Raw genomic sequence first — 23,354 nt, 5'->3', positions numbered from 1 at the left:
TGGGCTGTCCAAAACACAAACGGATCACGATGGATCCGTCAAAAAAACGGATGCAAAGCGGATGTAACGGACGCGATGGATCAGTTTTTTCACAGGATTGCTGTGAAATAGCAAAGGCGTTGCATCAGTTGACATCTAAAGGTACTTTAACACTTGCGTTGTTTTCCCTTCCGTCACAATCCGCCCTTTTGGAAAACAGCGGAATCCGTTAACGGATTCCGCTGTTTCCCATAGACTTGTATGGATGACGGATTGTGCCAAAAGGACCTGCATTGCTTCCGCTGGGCGACGCTGCGTTGCTTCCGCTCAGCGGGAGGAACGCAACATGTAACGTTTTTTTGAGCAGCGGAATCCTTAGGATTTCACTGCGCATGTCTCTCTCTGGCTCCCTGCACCCGTAACCAGGGTAAATATCAGGTAACCAAGCAAAGTGCTTTACCCGATATTTACCCTGGCCACGTGTGCAGGGAGCCCGACACTTCCCCGCTCGGCTCCGCCCCCTCCCGCACTCCACTCTGCATGTGTATATATATATATATACACACACACACACTCACACACACTCACCTGTCCTCAGCGCCATGGCCCTGCTCGGCTCCACCCACTCTGCACTCTGCCCCCCGCACACATTCTCGGCGGCCGAGCTGATCACCCGGCGCTGGGAGTGATGAGTTTACCCCCCCTTGCTGGGGGCGATCAGCTGATCACCCGGCGGCCGGCTACTGGGAGCGATCAGCTGATCACCCAGCGGCCAGCTACTGGGAGCGATCAGCTGATCGTTCACAATAGTCTGCCGCCGGTAAACTGTAAAAAAAAAAAAAATCAAAACGGATTCCGTTGTTTTGCAGCATCCGTTGCATCAGTTGTGCCATTATATGCAACATATCAGTTGCATCCGTCACACAACGCAATGCAACGGATGCCGTTCAATGCAAGTGCGAAATTAGCCAAAAAAACAATGGACCAGATGGATTTAAAACAACGGAAGTGTGAATCCAGCCTAAGCTAAACAAATCCAACTTTTCCAACCTCTCATCATATGGGAGGCCTTCCATCCTTGTAATAATCTACTTGCCACCTTTGAACTGACTTTTTCTTCTTAATATCCTTTTTAAAATGTGGAGCCCAAAACTGGATTTATAGAGGGATAACAATACGTTGGGATCACGGGATCTAATCTTTTTATACACCCTAAAATCTTGTTTGCTTTTGCAGCTGCTGCCTGACATTGAGTGCTGCTGGCCAGTGTTCTCAGGGTTCTCTCTTTCCCTCTGTCCCCAACATGTATTTTCCAAACAATTATAAGTTTTCCAATATTGAAATTTGTGCAATTTTATTCAAAATTTAATTTGGGGGAGAATTTGGTAAAGTTGGTGAATTCGAGTTTCAAAAGATCCGCTCATCTCTAATGAAGATGCATTGAAGGAGCTGCAGATGCATACCTCCCAACCGTCCCGGATTCTGCGGGACTTGCACGATTTATCAGGGCTGTCCAGCACTCCCGCGGCTCACAGCTGATGTCCCGGCTTCTCCCCTCAGTGAAGTGAATAAATTAAATTATCATCGTCTCTGGATTTTCGGGGCGGCCGGGACTCGAACTCGTGGAACTGTGAGTTCATTGTTTCAAAGGCAGCAGCTTTACCACTGAGCTACTGCCTCTATTGAAAGCAATAGGAAGATTTTGTTATCTTGACCTCTATACTGCAGGTGAGACACCAGAAGCAGGGAATTCAGCTGCAAAGATGGATGGAGGGATGGATGAATGGAGGGATGAATGGAGGGATAGAGGGAGGGATGGAGGGATGGATGGATGATAGAGGGATGAATGGAGGGATAGAGGGAGGCATGAATGGAGGGATAGAGGGATGAAAGGAGGGATAGAGGGAGGGATGGATGGATGATAGAGGGATGAATGGAGGGATAGAGGGAGGCATGAATGGAGGGATAGAGGCAGGGATGGATGGATGATAGAGGGATGAATGGAGGGATGAATGGAAGGATAGAGGGATGGATGGATGATAGAGGGATGAATGGAGGGATAGAAGGAGGGATGAATGGAGGGATAGAGGGATGAAAGGAGGGATAGAGGGAGGGATGGATGGATGATAGAGGGATGAATGGAGGGATAGAGGGAGGCATGAATGGAGGGATAGAGGCAGGGATGGATGGATGATAGAGGGATGAATGGAGGGATGAATGGAAGGATAGAGGGATGGATGGATGATAGAGGGATGAATGGAGGGATAGAAGGAGGGATGAATGGAGGGATAGAGGGATGAAAGGAGGGATAGAGGGAGGGATGGATGGATGATAGAGGGATGAATGGAGGGATAGAGGGAGGGATAGAGGGAGGGATGAATGGAGGGATAGAAGGAGGGATGAATGGAGGGATAGAGAGATGAATGGAGGGATAAATGGAGGGATAGAGGGAGGGATGGATGATAGAGGGATGATTGGAGGGATGAATGGAGGGATAGAGGGAGGGATGAATGGAGGGATAGAGGGAGGGATGAATGGAGGGATAGAGGGATGAATGGAGGGATAGAGGCAGGGATGGATGGATGGATAATAGAGGGATGAATGGAGGGATGAATGGAGGGATAGAGGGAGGGATGGATGGATGATAGAGGGATGAATGGAGGGATAGAAGGAGGGATGAATGGAGTGATAGAGGGATGAATGGAGGGATAGAGGGAGGGATGGATGGATGGATGATAGAGGGATGAATGGAGGGATGAATGGAGGGATAGAGGGAGGGATGGATGGATGATAGAGGGATGAATGGAGGGATAGAGGGAGGGATGAATGGAGGGATAGAGGGATGGATGGAGGGATAGAGGGAGGGATAGAGGGAGGGATGGATGGATGATAGAGGCATGAATGGAGGGATGAATGGAGGGATAGAGGGAGGGATAGAGGGAGGGATGGATGGATGGATGATAGAGGGATGAATGGAGGGATAAATGGAGGGATAGAGGGATGAATGGAGGGATAAAGGGATGAATGGAGGGATGAATGGAGGGATGAAATGGAGGGATGAATGGAGAGATAGAGGGATGAATGGAGGGATAGAGGGAGGGATGGATGATAGAGGGATGAATGGAGGGATGAATGGAGGGATAGAGGGAGGGATGGATGCATGGATGATAGAGGGATGAATGGAGGGATAGAGGGATGGATGGATGGATAATAGAGGGATGAATGGAGGGATGAATGGAGAGATAGAGGGAGGGATAGAGGGATGGATGGATGGATAATAGAGGGATGAATGGAGGGATGAATGGAGAGATAGAGGGAGGGATAGAGGGAGGGATGGATGGATGATAGTGGGATGGATGGATGATAGAGGGATGGATGATAGAGGGATATATAGATACAGAGATAGAATCATAGATAGATAGAATCATAGATAGATAGATGGATAGATAGAATCATAGATAGAGAGATAGAATCATAGTTAGATAGAATCATAGATAGATAGAATCATAGATAGATAGAGGGATAGAGATAGATAGATAAATACTGTATCTCAATGTTGGTGAAAGAGTCAGATTCATTTGTTCCCATAAAACTACTATAAAGAAATGAGGAAAAAAATACAAATACAATTTTTTTATTTTTTTTTTATCTTCACCACCTTGGATTCAAACCAGCAACGTTCAAAACTTGTGTCCAGCAGCCTCCTGGCTTTCCTAGCTGCTCTAGCTGTTGAACCACTAGGAGTGATGATGTCAGAGGGAGGATTTCACATAAATGAACCTACAATGCAGCCTCTTACAGAGCAGATTACACAGGACACAGCTACATTGTACAGAGCAGCAGCTCTATGTCCTGTATTCTAGAGGGAGAGGAAAAGAGGATTTTTTTTCTTCTAATAAAGTTATGCAGCAAAAATGGAAACAACAGAGAAGATTGTTATTGTGTAGTTTGGTGCAGACAGAAACAAAAAGAAACAGAATTTATGCAACGTGTGAACACGGATTGATAGGCACAAATAAGCACCATGTCATATAGTGACACAGAAATATAAAAATATTCTGACTGCTATAAATATGAATGGTTAAAATCAGCAGGGGAAATGCAGGATTAGAATACCGCGCCAAACCACAGGAGTCCAGGTGGAGATAGTAAAACTCTTTTCTTTATTTTCACAGGTCTTTACACAGGTCTACGCGTTTCAAGGACATATCCGTCCTCTTCCTCAGGACAAATGTGCAGAGAATACTATAGCGGAAGAGAGGCTAAAAGCTCCTATATGTATGTTGAGAAAAACGCCACGTATTCACTAATGACGTCATCGTACTCCTCGTGGCTGATAAGGATGTGAGGAGGTGGATAAAGTTCTGGATGTTGAAGACAGAAAAAAAAAGGGGGAAAAAAAGAAAAAAAGGAAAAAAAGGAAAAAAGGGAAAGAAAGAAAAAAAGAAAAAAAGAAGAAAAGAAAAGAAAGAAAAAAAAAAGAGAAGAGGGAACCGGAAAAGGAAAAAAAGGGGAGAAAATATATAGAAAAGAAAAAGAGGAGGAAAGAAAGGAAAGGAAAGAAAAAAATGGGAAAAAAGAAAAAGAAGAAAAAAAGGAATAGTGACAAAAGAGAGAGAGAAATGGTGAAAAAATGCTGTGAAGCAAAGGATGAAAAATAAACCGGGAAATATATAGAGAAAAAATGAAAATGTGATGACTGGTGGGGACAAAAATTAATGATGATGATAATAGAGAATGAAATAAATAAAAAGGAAAATGTTGGAAATGAAAAATAAACTTTAAAAATGAAATGGTGGAAAAAGAAAAAGAAAAATATCCATCAAAAATATATATGAGGCATTTAAATGTATTTGTTATTAAGAGAAAAAAATTGTGACATTTATGCGAAAAAGGTGAAAAACCTGACCTTAATAAAATTGGGCATAGAAAAATTAGAATAATGGTGTTTATTTACATTCGCGTGTATAATTAACTGTGTAAAAATTAGGGTGAGAAGTGTAATAAAAAAGGATGTGCTGAAAACTTCAGGTGAAGTACTGACAGTTGTTTGATAGCAGCTCAGTGGTGCATATATTCAGCTAGTGGCAAAGGATATGGAGCAGGAGCGGTGTCAGCCCGCAAAGAAAGGTTAAATAAGGTTGACAGCGTGGGAAAAAGTTATGTGCGCCTGCGCCAAGGGTGATCAGAGGTGAATGAACATGTGGAACAGAAAATAAAGGAAAAAAAGGAGAATGCCGGGCACCTGCACTGAAAGGTAACTAAAAATGGATATCGTGAGAAAAAAGTTTAGTTTTAGTGTTGTGATAAAGATCTGGAGATGCGCAGATCACAGCCGTATTATCGGCTGGAGATTGTGACAGTGATTACATATAGAAAGACGCGTGAAGTAAGTGAAAAAGGGGAGATGGGGAAAAAAGTTTTATTCAAGCATATGAAGTGCAGTGGAAAGAGGGTCACATATATAAAAAAAGGGGGGGAGGAAATGGAGAGGAATGTGAGCTAAAGACAAACCTCTATACCTTAGTGGAGGACATGCGTTAGATATTAGATCATTCAGTGAAATCCCTGCAACAGCGCATGGGAAAAAGAAAATATTTACAAGTAGCCAAAGAAGTCACCAGAGGGAAGGGGACTAGGAAGACCTGGCAGAATATACCATGATACATAATTAATTAGAAAAGGGAAGGTGGGGGGGGAATAAAAGGATAAAAATAATTTTATTTTAAAAAAGGAATGATAAAAGAGGAACGATTAAAAAGAATGATGAAAGGAGAGGGTTATGAGGGACACGGAGATCCGAGGAAAAAAATATATATAAATATATGCAAATATAAAACCACTATGTGGAGTGGATAAAAAAGGGGAAAAAAAGGGGGGGGAAAAAGGGGCCTCCTGACTGACAAGGAGTCTTCTATAAAAACATTACTAAAATGCGAGATCATGTGAAATTAAAAATGTGTATGTAAATGTAACCAAGAGGGGGGGGGGGGTTATAAGAAAATAGAAACACGTGTACATTTGAAAAGGGTGTAGCTAACTAAAAAAAGGGTGTAGCTAACTAAAAAAATTGATTTCAAATTTATGAGAGGTAGATGTAAAACTAAGTCCCCAGTTGTTCTGATCTAGATGTTGCAGGAAGGAATCTATGTTATTATGTTTATTATCCCTCTCATAAATTTGAAATCAATTTTTTGGACCTCACTGTTTTCCATCATGACAATAAAATCATCACCAAAACTCATTTCAAGCAAGTGGATGTCAATGGGTACATCCACTTTAGTAGTGAGCATTACAACAAATGGCTGACAAACATCCCTGCCAATCAATACAAGCGCATTAGAAAAAACTGTTCCCGTTTAGATGATTTTAAAAACCAGGCGACTATCCTAAGAAATCGTTTTTTAGAAAGGAAATATCCTAAAAATCTCATCCAAAAGGCATATCGTGTTTCTGCCAGTCTGGAACAAAAAGATTTGATCACACCCACAATCCCCACTACCTCTGTCCCTGATGAAAATGTTTGTCCTTTTAATCTCAATTTCCTCACTACTTATAGCAGTGACAATCTCAGAATCAGGAATATTTTCACAAAACACTGGAAGATACTGCTTAATGACCCTTTCTTAAAAACCATTCTCCCTCCCCTGCCGGGCATCACTTTTAGGAGGGCTCCCAGTATAAAAAATGTCATAGCTCCCAGCCGTCTCAGAAAAGTCCCTCTGAGAAATAACTATCCTGCTGCACTCCCAGGGTCCTATCGCTGTGGCTTGAGGAACTGTCTATGCTGCAAAATCATTTGCCATAAGCGTACGAGTTTCTGCTCTTCCAAGGGAGCAGAAGTGTTCTCCATCAAATCCCATCTCACCTGTCAATCAAACTTTGTGGTTTACCTTATTGACTGCCAATGTGGCAAACAGTACATAGGCAGAACATGCCAAGCTTTGCACAACCGTTTGAACTCTCATAGATACAACATCAAGACCGGCTACATGCAGCATGGACTTTCTAAGCACTGCACTTTAGCCCATAATAAGACTATGGCTTTTACCATCACGCCCATAGAACAAATTCCCTCTGATTGCTCTAATCGAATGGACAATCTCAGTAAGAAAGAATCTTTTTGGATACACAAATTGGATACCTTGAAACCCATGGGCTTGAATTTGATAACTGATTTATCCTTTTAGTGTTCTTTTATCAGGATTTTATGGGTGTTGTATTATGTTGTCTCCATGTCTACTTTTTGGTGTTATGATGCTCATGATCAATTTCAAAAAAATGCTTTTAGTGCCCGTTTTTTAGTTAGCTACACCCTTTTCAAATGTACACGTGTTTCTATTTTCTTATAACCCCCCCCCCCCTCTTGGTTACATTTACATACACATTTTTAATTTCACATGATCTCGCATTTTAGTAATGTTTTTATAGAAGACTCCTTGTCAGTCAGGAGGCCCCTTTTTCCCCCCCCTTTTTTTCCCCTTTTTTATCCACTCCACATAGTGGTTTTATATTTGCATATATTTATATATATTTTTTTCCTCGGATCTCCGTGTCCCTCATAACCCTCTCCTTTCATCATTCTTTTTAATCGTTCCTCTTTTATCATTCCTTTTTTAAAATAAAATTATTTTTATCCTTTTATTCCCCCCCCACCTTCCCTTTTCTAATTAATTATGTATCATGGTATATTCTGCCAGGTCTTCCTAGTCCCCTTCCCTCTGGTGACTTCTTTGGCTACTTGTAAATATTTTCTTTTTCCCATGCGCTGTTGCAGGGATTTCACTGAATGATCTAATATCTAACGCATGTCCTCCACTAAGGTATAGAGGTTTGTCTTTAGCTCACATTCCTCTCCATTTCCTCCCCCCCTTTTTTTATATATGTGACCCTCTTTCCACTGCACTTCATATGCTTGAATAAAACTTTTTTCCCCATCTCCCCTTTTTCACTTACTTCACGCGTCTTTCTATATGTAATCACTGTCACAATCTCCAGCCGATAATACGGCTGTGATCTGCGCATCTCCAGATCTTTATCACAACACTAAAACTAAACTTTTTTCTCACGATATCCATTTTTAGTTACCTTTCAGTGCAGGTGCCCGGCATTCTCCTTTTTTTCCTTTATTTTCTGTTCCACATGTTCATTCACCTCTGATCACCCTTGGCGCAGGCGCACATAACTTTTTCCCACGCTGTCAACCTTATTTAACCTTTCTTTGCGGGCTGACACCACTCCTGCTCCATATCCTTTGCCACTAGCTGAATATATGCGCCACTGAGCTGCTATCAAACAACTGTCAGTACTTCACCTGAAGTTTTCAGCACATCCTTTTTTATTACACTTCTCACCCTAATTTTTACACAGTTAATTATACACGCGAATGTAAATAAACACCATTATTCTAATTTTTCTATGCCCAATTTTATTAAGGTCAGGTTTTTCACCTTTTTCGCATAAATGTCACAATTTTTTTCTCTTAATAACAAATACATTTAAATGCCTCATATATATTTTTGATGGATATTTTTCTTTTTCTTTTTCCACCATTTCATTTTTAAAGTTTATTTTTCATTTCCAACATTTTCCTTTTTATTTATTTCATTCTCTATTATCATCATCATTAATTTTTGTCCCCACCAGTCATCACATTTTCATTTTTTCTCTATATATTTCCCGGTTTATTTTTCATCCTTTGCTTCACAGCATTTTTTCACCATTTCTCTCTCTCTTTTGTCACTATTCCTTTTTTTCTTCTTTTTCTTTTTTCCCATTTTTTTCTTTCCTTTCCTTTCTTTCCTCCTCTTTTTCTTTTCTATATATTTTCTCCCCTTTTTTTCCTTTTCCGGTTCCCTCTTCTCTTTTTTTTTTTTTTTTCTTTCTTTTCTTTTCTTCTTTTTTTCTTTTTTTCTTTCTTTCCCTTTTTTCCTTTTTTCCTTTTTTTCTTTTTTTCCCCCTTTTTTTTCTGTCTTCAACATCCAGAACTTTATCCACCTCCTCACATCCTTATCAGCCACGAGGAGTACGATGACGTCATTAGTGAATACGTGGCGTTTTTCTCAACATACATATAGGAGCTTTTAGCCTCTCTTCCGCTATAGTATTCTCTGCACATTTGTCCTGAGGAAGAGGACGGATATGTCCTTGAAACGCGTAGACCTGTGTAAAGACCTGTGAAAATAAAGAAAAGAGTTTTACTATCTCCACCTGGACTCCTGTGGTTTGGCGCGGTATTCTAATCCTGCATTTCCCCTGCTGATTTTAACCACTCCTGCTGCGGGTCCGCTGCCGTCCACGTTATCTACATGCTTTCAAAGGAGTTGTGACTATCACAACCCTACCAGGTGAGTGCTTCCCCTGACATTCACCACCCTTTGTCTACCGGGTAAGACCCTATTGCGCCTTATCTTTCCACAGCTTTGCCGTGCCTTCATAAATATGAATGAACAGTCCGGGGCATCTGCTGCATGACCCTTACGGCTAAATGGGTGTGGCTAGGGGTGTGGTCAAAATTTGCCGCGGCGCGCTGCGCGCGCCGCATACTTTGTACCTCTTTCCTTTCTTGAAAACTTGGGAGGTATGCAGATGTAAAACTGTAAGAAACTCCTAATGAAAGCTATTTGCAAAGTTCCTTTTAAATTGAGATGTTTTGGTGAAATACACAGTGGTTATATCTCATGCTTTTATATGAGCTTCAGTGTTTAGTATATATTTAGATGATTACGGTGCTTAGGTGTGCACAGCTACATACGCCTAATAGCTAATGTGAGGGCCAGGGAGGACTGGTAGGCCCAGGAGGTGGATCCACTGGACCGAGCACCCCACCTGGAGGGCAAGGTACACGGTAGCTGGAGCACTAACGTGGCAGGAACGGGTGCAGGTATCAGGAAGCAAAGACAGGACCAGGTCACTAAGGTCACAGCGTACTTTAAGGCAGTAATAGGAAACAGGAACAAAGACCCGAGCACCTAGCTCACAAGACAAGGCATAGAAACACAAACGATGATCAGGCGCCGCCCACATGGAGAGGCCAGTCCTATATACTCAGTACAGCCTCAGGTCATTTCCTGTTGCAGCAGTGCTGGGGCTATAAGACCAGGTGAGTGGGCGCGGCCCCTTCCTATACAAAACAGTCAGAATCAGACTCCTGAGACCAGGAACAGGACTCTGGGGAGCATGAGCGGGAATGGCAGCCATGACCGGTGGACACGTGGACTGGATCAGTGGGTGAGGAGTGGTGCTGGGACACGGGGAGCGTGACAGCTAACAGTATCTACTGTTATGTATGACAGCTGCATCCTGTGCAGGTAGATAAGGAGATCTGTACTTACATTGGTAGCGCTGCATTTTGTCCCTGAAACCACCATTCCTCTATCAAATATAAAAGCTTTGCATTGGCCAAAACTAATACTAAGGCCACGGATGTTCAGAGAGTCTGCACCGCCATTACAAAACAGGAGTCCACAATTTACATCCCTGTAAGAAACAACAAAAGCAATTAAAGGGTTTGCACTAGCTTTTTAACTAAATTTACTGAATTATTTGCACTTTTTAAACACAACTGCAGGTTATTTATTATATTTTTTCTTTTATTGCAGTACTGGGGTGGGGCTTCAAATTTAAGGTCCCTGCCCCTGGTCTTATACTTAATCCATCGCCGTCTATCTCAATCGGTCTCCAACAGTTTGGACCGACTCCAATCACAAACTGCTGGAGCGAGCCAGAGATCACTTTTCAATATACAGTCATATGAAAACGTTTGGGCACCCCTATTAATGTTAACTTTTTTTCTTTATAACAATTTGGGTTTTTGCAACAGCTATTTCAGTTTCATATATCTAATAACTGATGGACTGAGTAATATTTCTGGATTAAAATGAGGTTTATTGTACTAACAGAAAATGTGCAATCCGCATTTAAACAAAATTTGTCCGGTGCAAAAGTATGGGCACCTCAACATAAAAGTGACATTAATATTTTGTAGATCCTCCTTTTGCAAAAATCACAGCCTCTAGTCGCTTCCTGTAGCTTTTAATGAGTTCCTGGATCCTGGATGAAGGTATATTTGACTATTCCTGTTTACAAAACAATTCCAGTTCAGTTAAGTTTGATGGTCGCCGAGCATGGACAGCCGCTTCAAATCATCCCACAGATTTTCAATGATATTTAGGTCTGGGGACTGGGATGACCATTCCAGAACATTGCAATTGTTCCTCTGCATGAATGCCTGAGTAGATTTGGAGTGGTGTTTTGGATCATTGTCTTGCTGAAATATCCATCCCTGAGTAACTTCAACTTCGTCACTGATTCTTGCACATTATTGTCAAGAATCTGCTGATACTGAGTTGAATCCATGCGACCCTCAACTTTGACAAGATTCCCCGTGCCGGCATTGGCCACACAGCCCCAAAGCATGATGGAACCTCCACCAAATTTTACTGTGGGTAGCAAGTGCTTTTCTTGGAATGCCGTGATTTTTGCCTCCATGCATAATGCCTTTTTGTATGACCAAACAACTCAATCTTTGTTTCATCAGTCCACAGGACCTTCTGCCAAAATGTAACTGGCTTGTCCAAATGTGCTTTTGCATACCTCAGGCGACTGTTTGTGGCGTGCTTGCAGAAACGACTTCTTTCGCATCACTCTCCCATACAGCTTCTTCTTGTGCAATGTGCGCTGTATTGTTCACTGATGCACATTGACACCATCTGCAGCAAGATGATGCTGCAGGTCTTTGGAGGTTGTCTGTGGATTGTCCTTGACTGTTCTCACCATTCTTATTCTCTGCCTTTCTGATATTTTTCTTGGCCTGCCACTTCTGGGCTTAACAAGAACTGTACCTGTGTTCTTCCATTTCCTTACTATGTTCCTCACAGTGGAAACTGACAGTTTAAATCTCTGAGACAACTTTTTGTATCCTTCCCCTGAACAACTATGTTGAATAATCTTTGTTTTCAGATCATTTGAGAGTTGTTTTGAGGAGTCCATAATGCCACTCTTCATAGGAAATTCAAATAGGAGAACAACTTGCAAGTGGCCACCTTAAATACCTTTTCTCATGAATGGATACACCTGCCTATGAAGTTCAAAGCTCAATGAGGTTACAAAACCAATTTAGTGCTTTAGTAAGTCAGTAAAAAGTAGTTAGGAGTGTTCAAATCAAGAAATTGATAAGGGTACCCATACTTTTGCACCGGTCAAATTTTGTTTAAATGCGGATTGCACATTTTCTGTTAGTACAATAAAAGTCATTTCAATCCAGAAATATTACTGAGTTCATCAGTTATTAGATATATGAAACTGAAATAGCTGTTGAAAAAACCCAATTTGTTATAAAGAAAAAAGGTTAACATTAATAGGGGTGCCCAAACTTTTTCATATGACTGTAAGTCTATGAGAGTCTTGTTCTGGCTCTCATAGACTTGCACTAAGAGCTTGTGATCATTACTTCTTACTTCAGCTGTCAAACGATGACACTGGGGATCGGAGTAGAGTAAGTAGAAAGTGAACACGCCTGTAGGTACGTATAAGAATATGGTCAGGCATGTTAAATTAGAAGCAGCACTCCACCGCTGGAAAAAACCCAGAACACTGGAGTTGGGCTATAACAAATTTGTTTCAATCTACTCTATGAAAGTTTTGTTTTAGGCTGAGGCCACACAGGGATTGTGCGAGTCATGACACTCGGCTCATGCTCGCAGCACTGCGGGAGCCGAGTGTCATGCGAGTGTCATGCTACTGTGGTCCGATTGTGCGATCAGACCACAGTTGCAGAGGGGAATGGGGCCATCTCTGCGGAGGGGAGGGCCGGCGCTGCGGAGGGGAGGGCTGGCGCTGCGGAGGGGAGGGCGATGCTGCGGAGGGGAGAGACAGTTCTGCGGAGGGAAGGAACGGTGCTGCGGAGGGGAGGGCCAGCACTGCAGAGGGGAGGGAGGGATTTATCTCCCTATCTCCTCCGTTGCTGGCTAATGGGAGAATTGCACTGCTCTCGCGTTACACCGGTGTAGCACGAGAGCAATGCGATGTTTCTCTCGCCCCCATAGACTTGAATGGGTGCGAGTGAAACAAGCTCGTATTCCACCCGCAACGGAGCTGCCCCATAGAGTAACATTGGTCCGAGTGGAATGCGATTTTTTTTTTTTTTTTATTGCATTCCACTTGCTCCGTATTACTCGCCGTGTGGTCTAGGCCTTATACTGGCATATGAAACGCCAGTGCAAATACCCTATATTCTCCTAACCTCCTCTACAAACGATGAGGAATTCACAGATTATTACACTTTCAAATACCAAGAACAAAATGCATAGTGATATGCAAAGGATAAAATAATGAAAGCAACATTTTCAAAATATCTCAATTTACTTAGTATAGAGTATGAGAGCCACATGCACAAATCCCCGCACTTACACGTCTTGGTTACTATCAGTTAGGTTATTAATAGTTATCTGAGGAAAGTTCTCCAATGCTGAATGGGCTTGGGAAAATCATCAAGATCCACTGCTGGCAGCTGCCTTTGCAATTGCTGTGTTAGTATATACAACAGTTGTGGACTTGTTTGTGTGAAAGAGGACTTTATGCTGATCTGACAGTAGATGGCGATGTTGTGTTACTTTTCTCACTCTGTTGCAAAGGTCCTTGTATTTCCTGTTTCCTCTTCCCTTGTGCAGTGCTGAATGACTATGCACATTTACCTCATGTTCTGAGAAGTAAAAGCTTGTTTATCCCATATAATTTGCTTAGTGAAGTTTCTTCTGCGACTGGAAGATAGAAGCTGTGCAAGATACTTTACAATAACATGCCTGATGCACTCGATGAGAGACAAGTCTGGACATGTTGCAGGCCATGGTGGCAAGTTTAGGCCACAAAGATTGCTCACATTAGCAGGCGCAATATGCGGTCTGGCATTATCGTGTTGAAAAAACGCTCCTGCAAACAATAGTCTATGCCTAGTAAAAACCACACATTGTATTCCTGGAATTTTGAGCCTGTGTAGATAATTTTATAACCAATGAGCATCTTACCAGTATCCTGATGTCACACAGGTCAGATTGTTCAAAACCCGGGACTTGTGGATAAATAATACATCGTCATCCGCAATTGTCAAGTATTACTCTGTCCTTTCACTAATTGTGGCTCATATATATATATATATATATATATATATGTCACAGGTGAGTATAGCCCTCACATTTTTGTAAATATTATATTTTTTCATGTGATAACACTGAGGATCTGACCCTGTGATGAAATGTACAGTGTCAGTGTCAGTGTGCAGCTTGTATGATAGGGTAAATTTGGTGCCCTCTACTTAACTCAACACACGGTTTAAACCACTGTCAACAAAAGTGAGTACACCCCTAAGTGAAAATGGCCAGTGTCAATATTTTATGCGGCCACCATTATTTTCAAGCCCTGCCTTAAGGCTCTGTGCGCACTAGTGCGTTTTACCCGCGGATTTACCCGCGGAAATTTCTTGAGAAATGTCTGCAATCTTTGTGCAGACATTTCCCAGCAAATTCTATGAGAAAAAAAAATAGCTGTGCGCACTGTGCGGATTTTTCTCAAGAAATTTCCTTGAGAAGAATTTCTCGAGAAAATTTCTTGAGAAAATGAGCATGTCAATTCTTTTCCGCAGGTACCCTGCGGATTTCGGCAGTACAGCCTGCAAAATCCGCAGGGAACCACCCGCGCGAAAATCGCGGCAAATTCGCGGCTATTCCGCGGCAAATCCGGAAATCTTTCACTCCCAGAAGTTTCTCAAGAAATTTTCTTGAGAAACTTCACATTTCTAGTGCGCACATAGCCTAATTCTCTTGTACATGAAGTTCACTAGAGCTTCACCGGAGACGCTGTATCCTCTAAAGTGTGGGGAGCTTTATTGGCCATCAATTCTATATGGGGTACTGTAGAATGATAATATTGCATGGAGGAATATGGGGCCATTATACTGTGTGGAAGGCTGTGACGGCATTATACTTTGTGTAGGGTTGTGTGCGATCTATTATACTGTGGGGGGCTATGTGGGGACTTTTTTTTCTCTGTAGATGACTGTATGGGGACTATTTTACTATATATGGTCTATTATACAGTGTGGACAGTTGCGTGGGTACCAATAAGTTATGTGGACGGCTGTGTGTGGGGCCATTACAGTATGTGGGAGCCATTCTACTGAGTGGAGGGTTGCGCGGGGGTCTATTATTCCATGTGGAGGGCTGTATGGGGGCAATTACCCTGGGTGGAGGTTTATGGGGCGTCATCATACTGTTTTATGGAACTGTGGGGGACTATCATTTTTTGGGGAGACTGTGGGGGTCAGCAATCTGTTTTGTGGAGAATGCTTCCTGCTGCAACAACATCTAAGCACATCTAGTCGGTATAACAATTTGGAAATAACGCCACATCGATTACCTAATCTTACCCTGATAAATCAGGTTTGGTGAAGGCCGAGGGAACTTTGGGAGTTAAAAAGGGTTACAGCATACACTTCTCTTTGGGATACTCCATGGCTTCCTAACCTATACTACTTGGATGGCTTTGATAGGTGGAAAAAGAGGAATAAGGAAAGTGTCACATATCCTGACCAGCGACATATTTAAAGGGGTTTTCCCAAGAAACAAAGTTAATTTTAAAGTTCATTTTAATCCATAGATCTTGGATATTAATAATTTCTACAATTGGTTGTATTTAAAAAAAAAAAATGTTCCTGTGCTGAGATAATCTTATATATGTGCCCCTGCTGTGTACTGTGTAATGGCTGTGTCTGACCGTACAGTGACATGGTCTGATCATACCACAGCTCCTGGGTCGGGGAGGATGCAAAAGAGTGTATAGATATTACAGGATGGGATCACAGCTGATTCTTTTTGTGAGGTAAAACATTTCTCTGCCTGTTGATAAAAAATGTTTAATCTCAAAGAAAGAATTATTTGTGATCTCATACTGCAATGTCTGTATACTTTTTTACTTCCTCCTCTGCTCAGGAGATGTGGTATAATCAGTCAGACACGGCCATTACACAGTACATAGCAGGGACACATATATAAGATCTCAGCACAGGAATGAAGGGAATTTTGTTACTTACCGTAAATTCCTTTTCTTCTAGCTCCTATTGGGAGACCCAGACGATTGGGTGTATAGTACTGCCTCCGGAGGCCACACAAAGCATTACACTAAAAAGTGTAAGGCCCCTCCCCTTCTGGCTATACACCCCCAGTGGGATCACTGGCTCACCAGTTTTAGTGCAAAAGCAAGAAGGAGGAAAGCCAATAACTGGTTTAAACAAATTCACTCCGAAGTAACATCGGAGAACTGAAAACCATTCAACATGAACAACATGTGTACCCGAAAAACAACCAAAAATCCCGAAGGACAACAGGGCGGGTGCTGGGTCTCCCAATAGGAGCTAGAAGAAAAGGAATTTACGGTAAGTAACAAAATTCCCTTCTTCTTCGGCGCTCCATTGGGAGACCCAGACGATTGGGACGTCCAAAAGCTGTCCCTGGGTGGGTAAAGAAATACCTCATGTTAGAGCTGCAAAGACAGCCCTCCCCTACGGGGAGGCAACTGCCGCCTGCAGGACTCTTCTACCTAGGCTGGCGTCCGCCGAAGCATAGGTATGCACCTGATAATGTTTGGTGAAAGTGTGCAGACTCGACCAGGTAGCTGCCTGGCACACCTGTTGAGCCGTAGCCTGGTGTCGTAATGCCCAGGACGCACCCACGGCTCTGGTAGAATGGGCCTTCAGCCCTGATGGAACCGGAAGCCCAGCAGAACGGTAGGCTTCAAGAATTGGTTCTTTGATCCATCGAGCCAGGGTGGCTTTGGAAGCCTGCGACCCTTTGCGCTTACCAGCGACAAGGACAAAGAGTGCATCCGAGCGGCGCAGGGGCGCCGTGCGGGAAATGTAGATTCTGAGTGCTCTCACCAGATCCAACAAATGTAAATCCTTTTCATACCGATGAACTGCATGCGGATAAAAGGAAGGCAAGGAGATATCCTGATTAAGATGAAAAGAGGATACCACCTTAGGGAGAAACTCCTGAATGGGGCGCAGCACTACCTTGTCCTGGTGGAACACCAGGAAAGGAGCTTTGGATGACAGCGCTGCTAGTTCAGACACTCTCCGAAGAGACGTGACCGCTACCAGAAAGACCACTTTCTGTGAGAGTCGCGAAAGTGACACATCCCTCAGAGGCTTGAAGGGCGGCTTCTGGAGAGCAACAAGGACCTTGTTTAGATCCCACGGATCTAACGGCCGCCTGTACGGAGGTACGATATGACAAACCCCCTGCAGGAACGTGCGCACCTGAGAAAGTCGTGCTAGACGCTTCTGAAAAAACACGGATAGTGCCGAGACTTGCCCTTTAAGGGAGCCGAGCGACAAGCCCTTTTCCAACCCAGATTGCAGGAAGGAAAGAACTACAGGTAACGCGAATGGCCAGGGGGATACTCCTTGTGCAGAGCACCAGGATAAGAAAATCTTCCACGTTCTGTGGTAGATCTTAGCAGACGTGGGCTTCCTAGCCTGTCTCATGGTGGCCACGACCCCTTGAGGTAATCCTGAAGACGCTAGGATCCAGGACTCAATGGCCACACAGTCAGGTTCAGGGCCGCAGAATTCCGATGGAAAAACGGCCCTTGGGACAGTAAGTCTGGACGGTCTGGTAGTGCCCACGGTTGGCCGACCGTGAGATGCCACAGATCCGGGTACCACGACCTCCTCGGCCAGTCTGGGGCGACGAGTATGACGCGGCCGCAATCGGATCTGATCTTGCGTAACACTCTGGGCAAGAGTGCCAGAGGTGGAAACACATAAGGGAGCCGGAACTGCGACCAATCTTGCACTAAGGCGTCTGCCGCCAGAGCTCTTTGATCGCGAGACCGCGCTATGAAGGTCGGGACCTTGTTGTTGTGTCGAGACGCCATTAGGTCGACGTCCGGCACCCCCCAGCGGCGGCAGATTTCCTGAAACACGTCCGGGTGAAGGGACCATTCCCCTGCGTCCATGCCCTGGCGACTGAGGAAGTCTGCTTCCCAGTTTTCTACGCCCGGGATGTGAACTGCTGATATGGTGGATGCTCTTTCCTCCACGCACATCAGAATCCGCCTGACTTCCTGGAAGGCTTGCCGACTGCGTGTCCCTCCTTGGTGGTTGATGTATGCCACCGCTGTGGAGTTGTCCGACTGAATTCGGATCTGCTTTCCTTCCAGCCACTGCTGGAAGGCTAGTAGGGCAAGATACACTGCTCTGATTTCCAGAACATTGATCTGAAGGGTGGACTCCTGCTGAGTCCACGTCCCTTGGGCCCTGTGGTGGAGAAAAACTGCTCCCCACCCTGACAGACTCGCGTCTGTCGTGACCACTGCCCAGGATGGGGGCAGGAATGATCTTCCCTGTGATAATGAGGTGGGAAGAAGCCACCATTGCAGAGAGTCCTTGGCCGTCTGAGAAAGGGAGACTTTCCTGTCTAGGGAAGTTGTCTTCCCGTCCCATTGGCGGAGAATGTCCCATTGAAGTGGGCGCAGATGAAACTGCGCGAACGGGACTGCCTCCATTGCTGCCACCATCTTCCCTAGGAAGTGCATGAGGCGCCTTAAGGAGTGCGACTGACCCTGAAGGAGAGACTGCACCCCTGTCTGTAGTGACCGCTGCTTGTTCAGCGGAAGCTTCACTATCGCTGAGAGGGTATGAAACTCCATGCCAAGGTATGTCAGCGATTGGGCCGGTGTCAGATTTGACTTTGGAAAATTGATGATCCACCCGAAACTCTGGAGAGTCTCCAGCGCAACATTCAGGCTGTGTTGGCATGCCTCTTGAGAGGGTGCCTTGACAAGTAGATCGTCTAAGTAAGGGATCACCGAATGTCCCTGAGAATGCAAGACTGCTACCACTGCCGCCATGACCTTGGTGAAAACCCGTGGGGCTGTCGCCAGACCAAATGGCAGAGCTACGAACTGGAGATGTTCGTCTCCTATCACGAAACGTAGAAAACGTTGGTGCTCTGTAGCAATCGGTACGTGGAGATAAGCATCTTTGATGTCTATTGATGCAAGGAAATCTCCTTGAGACATTGAAGCAATGACGGAGCGGAGGGATTCCATCCGGAACCGCCTGGCGTTCACATGCTTGTTGAGCAGCTTTAGGTCCAGAACAGGACGAAACGAGCCGTCCTTTTTTGGAACCACAAAGAGATTGGAGTAGAAACCTTGTCCTTGTTCCTGCTGAGGAACAGGGATCACCACTCCTTCTGCCTTTAGTGAGCACACCGCCTGCAGAAGGGCATCTGCTCGGTCGGGATGTGGGGAGGTTCTGAAGAACCGAGGCGGAGGACGAGAACTGAACTCTATCCTGTACCCGTGAGACAAAATGTCTGTTACCCACCGGTCTTTGACCTGTGGCAGCCAAATGTCGCAAAAGCGGGAGAGCCTGCCACCGACCGAGGATGCGTAGGGATGAGGCCGAAAGTCATGAGGCAGCCGCCTTGGAAGCGGTTCCTCCGGTTGCTTTCTTGGGGCGTGAGTGAGCCCGCCAGGAATCTGAGCTCCTTTGCTCCTTCTGAGTCCCTTTGGACGAGGAGAATTGGGTCTTGCCGGAGCCTCGAAAGGACCGAAACCTCGACTGCCACTTCCTCTGTTGAGGTTTGCTTGATCTGGGCTGGGGTAAGGAGGAGTCTTTACCCTTGGATTGTTTAATGATTTCAGCCAATTGTTCACCAAACAGTCTATCTACAGATAGTGGCAAGCTGGTTAAACATTTTTTGGAAGCAGAATCCGCTTTCCATTCCTTTAACCACAAGGCTCTGCGCAAAACCACAGAGTTGGCAGACGCTATTGAGGTACGGCTTGTAGAGTCCAGGACAGCGTTGATAGCGTAAGTCGCAAACGCAGACATTTGCGAGGTTAGGGACGCTACTCGCGGCACTGCTGGACGTATGATAGAGTCCACCTGTGCCAGACCAGCTGAAATAGCTTGGAGTGCCCACACGGCCGCGAATGCTGGAGCAAACGACGCGCCGATAGCTTCATAGACAGACTTTAACCAAAGGTCCATCTGCCTGTCATTGGCATCTTTAAGTGAGGCCCCATCCTCCACTGCAACTATGGATCTAGCCGCAAGCCTGGAGATAGGGGGGTCCACCTTTGGACACTGGGTCCAGCGTTTGACCACGTCAGGGGGAAAGGGATAACGTGTATCCTTAAGACGTTTGGAGAAACGCTTGTCTGGGTAAGCATGGTGTTTCTGGACTGATTCTCTGAAGTCAGCGTGGTCCAGAAAAGTACTCAGTTTACGCTTGGGATACCTGAAATGGAACTTCTCCTGCTGAGCAGCTGCCTCCTCTGCAGAAGGGGCAGGGGGAGAAATTTCCAATAGACTATTGATGGCCGCTATAAGGTCATTTACCACGGCGTCACCATCAGGAGTATCCAGATTGAGAGCGGTTTCAGGATTAGACTCCTGATCACCCTCCTCTGTCTCATCATGCAGAGACTCTTCTCGCTGAGACCCTGATCCGCGTGATGACGTGGAGGGTCTCTCCCAGCGAGCACGCTTAGGCTGCCTGGGACTGTCATCTGAATCAGAGCCGTTAGGCTGAGATGCCTGGGACCCCCTTGAATCACGGATTAACTCCAAATGAGGGGGACCGGGGAACGTTGCCGCAGCAGTGTCCATGGTCTGAGTAACTGGCCTGGCCTGCAAGGTCTCTAGTATCTTTGTCATAGTGACAGACATTTTGTCAGCAAAAACTGCAAACTCTGTCCCCGTCACCGGGACAGGGTTCACCGGCGACTCTGCCTGGGCCACTACCACCATAGACTCCGGCTGACGAAGTGGCACAGGGACCGAACATTGCACACAATGGGGGTCATTGTAACCTGCCGGTAGATCAGCCCCACAAGCGGCACAAGCAGCGCTTACAGCCTGTGTCTTGGCACCCTTGCGTTTTGCGGATGACATGTTGTCGTCTCCTCAGAGCAAGATAGGGTATACAGCCAAGAAGCGACCTTACAGTGCAATATATATACACATATATATATATATGGTATAGAGAAAAAAGGTACACCAAAATAACACTGTGGCACTAGTGGGGCCAGCACTAAAGTGCTGCTTACCGCCCGCTTAACGCGGGTGTGTGGTCGCCAGAAATCCCTTGTCTGGGTCTCCCAGAGCCTGTGTCCGTTCTCCAGCCAGACTGCATGTAGGAATGGCTGCCGGCGTCCTATGGAGAGGGGCGGGCCCTGGGCGTGTGCAGACAAAGAGCGGGAAACCTGCGTCCCCCTGTGCTCAGTGAGAGGGCTGGAGCATGTAAAAAAGGCTCCAGCCCTCGGCGCTGATTAAACGTACAGCGTCTCTCCCTTGCCCTGATTGACAGGGTGGGGGCGGGAACGAAGCGGAGCTAGGCCGCAGAAGCCGGGGACTAAATTTATAAGCGACGCCGTCGTAAAAGCACGGTCGGCGCTAAGTCCCCGGCGCACTACAAGTCGCAGCCGCGCCGCCGCTCCAGGGGCGGCCGGCGCGGCAGTCCCCAACACATAAAGTCACTCAGACAAACTGTAGTGACTGTAACCCCAGCGCGCAGCGCTACTGTCCCCGGCGCACTAGCACACCCAGCAAGTCTGGAATGTGCTCGGCCTGTTTGGGACACAGAGTACCTGAATGTAGCAGGGCCTTGTCCCTGAACGGTACCCAGCTCCGTATCCAGCAGGTTCCATGGGTCTGTGGATGGAGCCCGGCCTCAGGGCTTGGGGGCCGGTAAGATCCCACTTCCTCAGAGCCCCTCAGGGGGATGGGGAAGGAAAACAGCATGTGGGCTCCAGCCTCCGTACCTACAATGGGTACCTCAACCTTAACAAACACCGCCGACATAAAGTGGGGTGAGAAGGGAGCATGCTGGGGGCCCTAGTATGGGCCCTCTTTTCTTCCATCCGACATAGTCAGCAGCTGCTGCTGACTAAACAGTGGAGCTATGCGTGGATGTCTGACCTCCTTCGCACAAAGCAGAAAACTGGTGAGCCAGTGATCCCACTGGGGGTGTATAGCCAGAAGGGGAGGGGCCTTACACTTTTTAGTGTAATGCTTTGTGTGGCCTCCGGAGGCAGTACTATACACCCAATCGTCTGGGTCTCCCAATGGAGCGCCGAAGAAATTTTTTTTTAAACACATCCAAATGTGGAAATTATTATTATTCCAAGATCTATTGAGTAAAATTAATTTTGTTCATGTGAAAACACCTTTACGTTCTTCTCTCAGCTACAAGAGGCTTTACACTAACTTGTATACATTCTTTCCGCTGCGACATGCTTATCAGACAGAGTAGCTAGACTTCCCCCTGCATAGTATAATACTATTGTTACTATTAAAGGCCACTTTACACGCAACGACATCGCTAACGAGATGTCGTTGGGGTCATGAAATTCGTGACGCACATCCGGCCTCGTTAACGACGTCGTTGCGTGTGATACGCAGGAACGACATTAACAATCAAAAATACTCACCTAATCGTTGATCGTTGACACGTCGTTCTAATCCCAAATATCGTTGCTGCTGCAGGTACGATGTTGTTCGTCGTTCCCGAGGTAGCACACATCGCTATGTGTGACACCGCAGGAACGAGGAACTACATCGTACCTGCGGCCGCCGGCAATGAGGAAGGAAGGATGTGGGCGGGATGTTCCGGACGATCATCTCCGCCCCTCTGCTTCTATTAGGCGGCTGCTTAGTGACGTCGCTGTGACGCCGCATGAACCGCCCCCTTAGAAAGGAGGCAGGTCACCGGCCACAGCGACGTCGCTAGGCAGGTATGTATGTGTGACGAGTCCTAGCGATGTTGTGCGCCATGGGCAGTGATTTGCCCGTGACGCACAACCGACGGGGGCGGATGCTTACACCAGCGATATCGCTAGCGATGTCGCTGTATGTAAAGTGGCCTTAACTTTTAGAGCACCCTTGATTAAAAAGGGATTTACAAACAAAATACAGATATAAGTTACAATGAACAAACTAATAATGACGGACTGGTGCAGAGGTGGAGAGGACCCTGCCCTTGCAAGATTACAGTGTACTGGACAATGGGGAAGAGACAGTAGGTTGGGGGCTGCGGCCGCTTCAATGGTGGTGAGGTAATAGCAGGGTCATTGCAGGTTGTAAACTTTCTTAAGCCAGCTTTACACCTTACAATTAGGTCTGCGATCTCGTATGCGATGTGACACGCCCAGGTCGCATATGCGATTTAATGAGATCGCACGTAGGTTGTTCATTTGCTGTCACACGTGCGTTAGTAGTCTATGTTAAATTGATCAATTTTGTGTGCGATCCTTTAGATCATGTGTTCTGTGACGTATGCATTGGGCATCTTTTTTTTTTTTTTTTTATT

At 45.4% G+C, this 23,354-nt stretch overlaps 1 protein-coding gene across 2 annotated transcripts in view; it reads right to left on the bottom strand.

The window, feature by feature from the left end:
• The window catches only part of LOC142301898 (disintegrin and metalloproteinase domain-containing protein 28-like), a 179,805-nt gene that overhangs the window by 22,354 nt on the left and 134,097 nt on the right, over positions 1 to 23,354 (bottom strand). For both annotated transcript variants that reach the window (XM_075342937.1, XM_075342939.1), the window contains exon 17: positions 10,314 to 10,458. In XM_075342937.1, coding sequence (XP_075199052.1) covers positions 10,314 to 10,458 — 145 coding nt within the window. The remainder of the gene's footprint in view (positions 1 to 10,313; positions 10,459 to 23,354) is intronic.

This window comes from Anomaloglossus baeobatrachus, chromosome 4, assembly GCF_048569485.1.
Source record: "Anomaloglossus baeobatrachus isolate aAnoBae1 chromosome 4, aAnoBae1.hap1, whole genome shotgun sequence".
Taxonomy (NCBI): Eukaryota; Metazoa; Chordata; class Amphibia; order Anura; family Aromobatidae; genus Anomaloglossus; species Anomaloglossus baeobatrachus.
This window is presented reverse-complemented; position numbering and strand designations above follow the sequence as displayed.